The sequence below is a fragment of the Myxine glutinosa genome, chromosome 2 (assembly GCF_964187855.1).
Source record: "Myxine glutinosa chromosome 2, kmMyxGlut1.1, whole genome shotgun sequence".
NCBI lineage: Eukaryota > Metazoa > Chordata > Myxini > Myxiniformes > Myxinidae > Myxine > Myxine glutinosa.
Genome location: NC_136262.1, coordinates 112,439,404 through 112,448,204, shown reverse-complemented (window position 1 = coordinate 112,448,204; position 8,801 = coordinate 112,439,404). Strand labels below are relative to the sequence as shown.

Here is an 8,801-nt window from a genome sequence, read left to right as displayed (position 1 = left end):
TAAGATTTTGGGCATCGTGTTTGTAACAATACATAATTTTCCGGGTTCTCAGCAACTCCATTGCTCTTTCATGCAGCATGTGTTATTTTGTCTGTCCGCAGGTACGAAGATGAAGAAGCATTTACGTTTTATGGGTTAACGAAACACTCAGAAACGATGGCAGATTCTAAATAAAGATTCATTTATTGAGGTTTGTTTATAACGATTAAATTATCCAGGCCGTACAATAAATTCACAAATTACCCCGGGGTTCGACCAATGTTGCGCGACCTTTAAGATTTCTGTAGATCAACGCATGAACTCAATGAGCAGAGAGATGCTGAAAGTCTCTTCCTCTTCTTCTTCAAAAAATATCTCTTCTTCTTCCTCTTAACATCAAAGCCCTGCACCATGGCTGGTCAGTGGTGTCTCATCGAGAGCGATCCAGGGGTGTTCACGGAGCTGCTGCGTGGTTTCGGTTCGTATTCGGGGACCCGAGGATGATTCGCCTCGGGAGGGGGGGATGATGAAGGGGATGTGTGAGCTTGGGGGCTTAATAACAGGGGGCTAGCTTTGGCACCTGGATGGGGTACGGTGGGGGTTGGAGGTGGTCTCGCTGAATGCACATGAAATGAACGTCCCGGCCTAGCCTAAGGCTCGCACTAGCCGGAACTGCCGGAATGCTAGGCCGTGGTGTGTGACGTAAGGTCATGTCGTGCAGGTTGTTCGGGGCTTCAGGTGGAAGAGATTTGGAGTTTGGAGGAAGAAAGTTTCGACAAACTAAGGTTGGTGTGTATGAGAGTGTGTGTGTGTGAGAGAGAGAGACTGTGTGTGTGTGTGTGTGAGACTCTGTGTGTGTGAAACTCTGTGTGTGTGTGTGTGTGTGTGTGTGTGTGTGTGTGTGTGTGTGTGTGTGTGTGTGTGTGTGTGACTGTGTGTGTGTGTGTGTGTGAGACTGTGTGTGTGAGACTCTGTGTGTGTGAGACTCTGTGTGTGTGTGAGACTGTGTGTGTGTGAGACTCTGTGTGTGAGAGACTCTGTGTGAGTGTGTGTGAGAGACTCTGTGTGAGTGTGTGTGTGAGACTCTGTGTGTGTGAGACTCTGTGTGTGTGAGACTGTGTGTGTGTGTGAGTGTGTGTGTGTGTGTGTGAGAGACTGTGTGTGTGTGTGTGTGTGTGTGTGTGTGTGTGTGTGTGTGTGTGTGTGTGTGTGTGTGTGTGTGTGTGTGTGTGTGTGTGTGTGTGAGACTGTGTGTGTGTGTGTGTGTGAGACTCTGTGTGTGTGAGACTCTGTGTGTGTGAGACTCTGTGTGTGTGAGACTCTGTGTGTGTGTGTGTGTGTGTGTGTGTGTGTGTGTGTGTGTGTGTGTGTGTGTGTGTGTGTGTTGGTTGTTATCTCCATTTGTGGGTTTCAGGAGGTGGAACGGAATCCTATCAGGACTCAAATTATCCACCTCCTCTTCGGCAAGTTATAAAGGTTCATGGACCAAACTGTTCAACTTTTTCAGTTTTGTTCCTAGTTTTCTTTTCAGGATCGTCACCGAACCCCGGATTGCCTCCAGCTCTTGTTCATTTGTGGTAATATTCCCGGGGATGGTTTTTAAAATCTCAGTGAGGTTCTACGTCATAATTCCTGTTGTTCCAATTATCACTGGTACAATTTTGATTCTCTTCAGCTTCCAAGATCTCTTGACCTCATTTTTGAGGTCCTGGTATTTGGTCATTTTCTTTATTTCTGCGTTGTTTAGGCCAAAATCGCTGGGTAATGAATAATGATATATCAATCAACAATGCTGTCTTTTCCTTTTTGTTCCTGAGTACAATATCCGGACGCAATGCTTTGTTTTCTTTGTTCACGCTCGATGGAATCATCAGGTCGTACGTGAGCATGACGTCCTCATTTTCAATGGTTGCCCTTGGTTCGGTAATTTAATTTCTGGTAATGTTTAAATTTTTCCAGATATGACATTGAACCACTTTGCCTACTTTGTTGTGCCGTTGTGGAGGGGAGTGTCGTTGAAGCTGAAGGGAAAGGTGTATGCTGCATGTGTGAGAAGTGTTATGATTTATGGGAGCGAGACATGAATCATGAATGTAGAGCAGCAACGAAGGCTGGAAAGGGTGGAAATGCGAATGGTTCGGTGGATGTGCGGAGTATCGTTGAGAGAGAGGAAGACAAATGATGAATTGCGAAAGATGATGGGAATAGAGCCTGTGATGGATGCTGTGAAGAGGAACAGGTTGAGATGGTTTGGTCATGTGTACAGGAAGGATGAAAGTGACTGGTTGAGAAGAGTGATGGAAATGAATGTAGAAGGAAGTAGAGGACCGAGAAAGACTTGGCTAAAGATGGTGGAAGAAGAAATGCGGGCAAGGGGGTTAACAAGGAGAGATGCAGAAAATAGGGCAAAATGGAGAAGATTGTCATGGGGACCGCAAGGCTAACCCCCGCTCTAGCAGGGAACATGGCCTTCAAATGCATGTTGTTGTTGTTGTTGTACCGTCGTGTGTAAAGTTGTTCTGATAAGTTTTTTTTGCATCCTGAGAGCAGATGACTTGTACTTTCTGTTTCTGTCTTGTAGAATCTACACTTGTCCGTCTGGCTTAGTCCCACCATCTTTTTAAATCCATTGGTGTAGTGTCCTTGATCTTGGGCATTTATTATGATTTGTTCGCCGTCTCAGTTGTGCTCACCTCTTCTTCGCCATTCCAATGAGCCTTCTTTGTCTATCCCCACTCTGTCCAATTATTTTTTGTATTTTCCTTCTCTTTTGTCATTCTCCCAGTTGTCAGAGTATATCTGCTGATATTTCTTTTTGTAGTTTTCCTTTTTCTTCTTTGCAATTGTTGGGGCTGTATTTGTTTGTGTTTCGTTTTCCTGGGTGGTATCCTGTATTTGCACCTGTTTTTGGAAGTTTGTTGCTAAATACGGATACCTTTTCTGATTTGCTGTTTTCTTGCTTGTGTGCAAATCTTATTCGATAGTCTGTTGAGCTTTTCATATACTCCGCTAGGCCTAGGCACGCTGTTCTGTGCACTTGGTTAAACTTCATCAGATCGCCTCTTCCTCCTCACCTCGGCAAGTAAAAACCGGAATGCATTGGTTTTTGTAGAATAGTTTATGAATAGTTAGAAGTTTTCTTGTTTTGGTGTCCAAGTTGTTGATCTCCGATTGTAGCCTGTTTATAATTTCACAGCTATACTGGTACTGCAAGTTGGTTTATAGCTTTGATTTTGTTCATTGGAGAGAAGGATGATTTCAGAATTGGTCTTATTCTGCATGGGTACTGTTTGCTGATTATTTTACACATTATTTTTGTGTTGTACCTGGGGACCTTCTTCTATTCTGAGGTATTTGTAAGATGCTTTGCTTTCTAGTTCCTGTATTGTTGTATTTTGATCGATTGGGATGTTGTTTGTTCTTTTTGTTTTACCAGATAGAAATGTGCATTTGACGCATTTGTCAAGACCAAATTCCATTTGAATGTCCCCCGAGTAGCGCTTTACTAGTTTGAGTTGATCTGCCAATTTGTTATCATTCGTTGAGGAGAGTTTTAGATAATCCATGTACAGTAGATGTGTCACCTTTCAAGGTTATTTGGTCATTTTTCTTTTCGACATTAGATTGTAACCGTGTCCTTGTTCATTGATGAGGTTACTCAGTGGGTCCAGATCCAGGAGCCAGACAAAACCGGAAGGGGGAAAGACTGTCACATTGTAAGATACCACACCGTATCTTTACCCCTGGGATTTCAATTTTACCTTCCAAGTGAGGGAGTATCAGCGTTGTATTCCAGAGCGTCATTGCTTTCTCTATCGGTGTGACTATTTGGGGGTTAACTTTGTATACGTGCATGCATTTTATAATCCATGAATGTGGGACACTATCAAAGTCTTTTTTGTAATCTCTCCAGCCTGTGGATAATGAAATGGAAAACCAAATACTGCATTGGAGTCACCAGAAGGAACCAGAAGAAGTAAAAAGCAAAGATGGAGTCATCAGAAGGAACCTGGATAGGATTCGGGTTTCAGCCGCTACCCCTCTTCCCTCAAACCCATCCAGGCGCAGCCAAGTGAACCTTCCAGAAACTTTTCTGCAACAATTAACTTCTCTCAAGACAGATAGATAAAGAAAGAGAGAAGTAAAGAATAAGCAAGAATTAGAATGAATAAGAGATATGAAAAAGTAGAAAGAAATGTGAAGGAAACAAAGATGTTGTGAAGAACCCAGATATATCGATTCCAGCAGTTCTTCCTCGGGCAAAAACGCAGCAACAGTTGCAAGCTACCAGAGGTCCATTGTTGGTTTGTCGAATCTTTTATTTTTATTTTTATTTTATTTTTTTGTTTGTTTGTTTGTATATAAGATTGAGGCTCTTGCAAGAGCTAAGTTGGTTTGTCGAAGCTTGGCTTAAGTTGATTTGTCGAAGCTTGGTTTAAGTTGGTTTGTCGAAGCTTAGTTTAAGTTGGTTTGTCAGTTTGGTTTAAGTTGGTTTGTCGAAGCTTGGTTTAAGTTGGTTTGTCGAAGCTTGCTTTAAGTTGGTTTGTCGAAGCTTGGTTTAAGTTGATTTGTCGAAGCTTGGTTTAAGTTTGTTTGTCGAAGCTTGGTTTAAGTTTGTTTGTCGAAGCTTGGTTTAAGTTGGTTTGTCGAAGCTTGGTTTAAGTTGGTTTGTCGAGGCTTGGTTTAAGTTGGTTTGTCGAGGCTTGGTTTAATTTGTTTTGTCAAAGCTTGGTTTAAGTTGGTTTGTCGAAGCTTGGTTTAAGTTGGTTTGTCAAAGCTTGGTTTAAGTTGGTTTGTTGAAGCTTGGTTTAATTTGTTTTGTCAAAGCTTGGTTTAAGTTGGTTTGTCGAAGCTTGGTTTAAGTTGGTTTGTCAAAGCTTGGTTTAAATTGTTTTGTCGAAGCTTGGTTTAAGTTGGTTTGTCGAAGCTTTTATTTTTATTTTTTTTAATTTTTTTGTTTGTTTGTATATAATATTGAGGCTCGTGCAAGAGCTAAGTTGGTTTGTCGAAGCTTGGCTTAAGTTGTTGTCATGTGAAAGGATGTCATGTGAAGAATGACGTTGATTTGTCGAAGCTTGGTTTAAGTTGATTTGTCGAAGCTTGGTTTAAGTTGGTTTGTCAGTTTGGTTTAAGTTGGTTTTTCGAAGCTTGGTTTAAGTTGGTTTGTCGAAGCTTGGTTTAAGTTGGTTTGTCGAAGCTTGGTTTAAGTTGATTTGTCGAAGCTTGGTTTAAGTTGGTTTGTTGAAGCTTGGTTGAAGTTAGTTTGTCAAAGCTTGGTTTAAGTTGGTTTGTTGAAGCTTGGTTTAAGTTGGTTTGTTGAAGCTTGGTTTAAGTTGGTTTGTCGAAGCTTGGTTTAAGTTGGTTTGTCGAGGCTTGGTTTAATTTGTTTTGTCAAAGCTTGGTTTAAGTTGGTTTGTCGAAGCTTCGTTTAAGTTGGTTTGTCGAAGCTTGGTTTAAGTTGGTTTGTCGAAGCTTGGTTTAAGTTGGTTTGTCGAAGCTTGGTTTAAGTTGGTTTGTTGAAGCTTGGTTTAACTTGGTTTAAGTTGGTTTGTCGAAGCTTGCAATTTTTCAATTTATGGTATTGTTTAACAAATGGTCGATCCTTCCATAACAGCCTCTCTTGCATCCTTTCTGTTCTTTCTCTGAAGCTCCTTGTTGAGTGAGGTGTGTGTGTGTGTGTGTGTGTGTGTGTGTGTGTGTGTGTGTGTGTGTGTGTGTGTGTGTGTGTGTGTGTGTGTGTGTGTGTGTGTGTGTGTGTGTGTGTACACGTGCTGGAACCAACAGAAGGATTATGGAGTCTTTATGGATAAAAAGTTTAAATTCCACAAACATGAAAGGCACAATTGTGAGGAGGCTAATCATGTACTGTACTATACTATACAGTACTTGGAATAGTCAAGAGAGGAGTTCACCATTCACAGATATTATGAGGACATCACAGTATCTAAAAGGTGAGTTAGACGTAACTCTTTTTTTGTTGTTTTTCCTGGATGTGGATCCAGTGCTGCCAAGGTAACCTCACGGCTCACGGCAATGATAGCACTGGGTGATTTGCCTTTGCCTAGGTAGTGGTAGTCGGGCCAGGAACTTGTGATTTGTTCAGAGCACCGACGATTACTCAACTACTGTTTGTGAAACACCATGAGATATTTACTGTCCACCAACTAATGTTAACAAATATCCCTGGTGTTGGGCTAGCGGCTAGGGTGCCGGCTTAGGATCCAAGGATCCTGGGTTCGAATCCCGGTCGATCGCTGAATTAACGCCAGGGGGGTTGACTCAGCCTGTCATCCTTCCGAGGTCGGCTAATTGAGTACCAGTTCACTGGTAATTCCCTGTTTGTCGTTAAAGGCGGCAAAAAGGGTTGGTGTCAGGAAGGGCATCCGGCCGTAAAACATTGCTTCAAATAGGGGACCGAAAAACAACAACAACCACGGTTCCCGAAAAAGGCCAACCCCCGCTTTGCGGGGAAAAATGGCCTCTAAAGGTGGTTTTTTTTTTTTTTTTTTTATAACTAATGTTAACAAATGGGACACCCAGCCTAACGTCCATCCAAGGGATGGCACACCTTGGAATAAAAATGGCCCACGTGCTAAGCACCAGGGCAGTAGTTTATCGTCGAAACGAACCCACCCCGAACGGCTAACCTGAGGCTAGCCACTCTGTACCAGTGTACCATCCTGCCAGATTAGGCGAGACTGGGATTTGCTACTTCTGCGTGGTTCTCCATATGTACGTATGAGGACCAATATGTGATGGAAAGAGTCCACAGAAGACACTGGAATGTAATGATCCAGTTTTACCTGATCATGGAAGGAATTGAAGATGTTTCGTTGGGACACGTTACGTAGACTTAGGGCGGACGGAGGCCACCAGAGAATGGTAAAACAAATTGATGTCGCATTGTAGACTCCGCGTCCAAGCCATTTTTCAGCTTTAGCCAGATAGATCGATGGTACAACCCTCTGGAACATGTAATGTTCGCTGATTTGGTGAACGGCTTTAAATATAGTTTGGATGACTATTGGATGGTCCACAAAGATCCATGTTCCCACGAGTTTGGTTGATAATTAATCGGAAGCGTCACATGAACAACCTGTACATCTGATGGCACCGCAAGTCATTATGACTTATTTGTTCAAAAGTACTGGATTGGTAACGGAGGGTACGTCGAGCTATTTCTCATGGTGATGGTCCCCAGCATGATTTGTTGAACATTGCAGACCGTCTAACGCTGTCACGAATGACGTCACAATGCCCTCACACCTGTCAAATCTTTCCTGTAGTCCCGTCCATGGCTTGATATTCCTGTGTAAATGGCGAGGGGGAGAGGAACCCGCGGGTGAGATTGTGACCGACTCAAGAATCAATGACATCTTCTTTGCCAAACAGGTAAGACGTGGGTGGATGGGTCCGTACGATCGTCTTTCACCACAAAGTCTTGAGATTCGTCATCTACCTTTTATTTATTTATTAACAGCACGGTCTAGTCTTCATTTTCATTCATTTTACAGCAGCCTCCAATCACACCCATACCAATCGCCATACCTTCCTCCTTGCACCCCATCCCAGGTGATAGTCAATGCCTGTGCAACCCTTGCGCTGCTAAGTGTCGTGCTGAACTGTTCCCACGACGATGTATCTCTGGGTCCTGCACTGTCTGCTTTCCGTGACTTCAGCCGACAATTTGATCCAGCGGTGAGACACATTCCATATGCCTTATTTCCCTTTTGGAACTTGGGATTTATTTGTTTTTACATGATCTAAGGCTCGTTGTGGAACATCCGCGACACAAAACAAGACTGTTAGACGAGGTAAACACAGCCACTGAGCTTGGAGGAAGTGCCGTCACTTCCCAGGGCACTCTGCGTACCAGCGGCATCACAACAATGGCACCACATGTCCCACCACCACTCAGCGGGGCATTTCCTCAGGAAAAATTTCCCCATCTCCATGGTTGCCAACCTATGGGGATTGTCCGTGCTCTTAACCTTTCAAATGCTGATCGTCAAGCGAGGAAGCAGCACGCACTATATTTAAAATCTTTGGTATGACTCAGCCGGGGTTTGAACCGCCAACCTCTCAGACTCACAGCGGATAATCTAACCATGACACCACCGAGATTTTGGAAGCACTTTCACCATTTTTTTATTTCTCTTTTTTGCAAACAACTTATTTGTTATTCAACTTCTCAATACAGTTTGAGTTTCGATCTTGAGAGGTTTTTCATTGGAATCTGCGCTTGTCTGATCAAAGCTTATTTCTCTCTGGGGTTTGGGTTTTTGTTTTTTTTAAAATCTATTTTGGGCCATTTTAGGCCTGGCAGGATAGCTTAGGGCCTTGGGGTATGCGTACTCCCCACATAGTTTGAGTTTGAATATCGACCCGAGCTGTCACTCTGTGAGCCGACTGTCAGAAGGACGTTATGCAGGAGGACCCGTATGCCAGCATTGGTCGTTGATGGATGTTGAAGGTCCGACATTGTCTCGTGAAGAGTGGGCGAGTTATCGCCGGCACCCTGAATATGAATGAATGAATGATCGTTTTAAAGGCCATTTTCCCCGCTAGAGTGGGGGTTAGCCTTGCGGGCCCCATGACAATCATGGTTCCCTGTTTGAGGCAATGTTTTTATGGCCGGGTGCCCTTCCTGACGCCAACCCTTAGTCACCTTTTACGATGCGCAGGGATACGGTGTACCTATTCTAAACCGGGGTACACACCGGGATCATTCATCCCAGCAAGCTGGTACTCAATTTGCCGACCTCGGAAGGATGACAGGCTGATTCAACCCCCCTGGCGTTAATTCAGCGATCGACCGGGAT

General features: G+C 43.5%; 1 protein-coding gene across 1 annotated transcript in view; it reads left to right on the top strand.

The window, feature by feature from the left end:
* Positions 1–250: 250 nt before the first annotated feature.
* Positions 251–8,801, top strand: part of UCHL5 (ubiquitin C-terminal hydrolase L5) — a 33,492-nt gene continuing 24,941 nt past the window's right edge. Inside the window, exons 1-4 of the mRNA XM_068107441.2 lie at positions 251–457; positions 701–764; positions 7,266–7,371; positions 7,552–7,677. Of these exons, the coding sequence (XP_067963542.1) occupies positions 391–457; positions 701–764; positions 7,266–7,371; positions 7,552–7,677 (363 nt within the window). The 5' untranslated portion in view covers positions 251–390. The remainder of the gene's footprint in view (positions 458–700; positions 765–7,265; positions 7,372–7,551; positions 7,678–8,801) is intronic.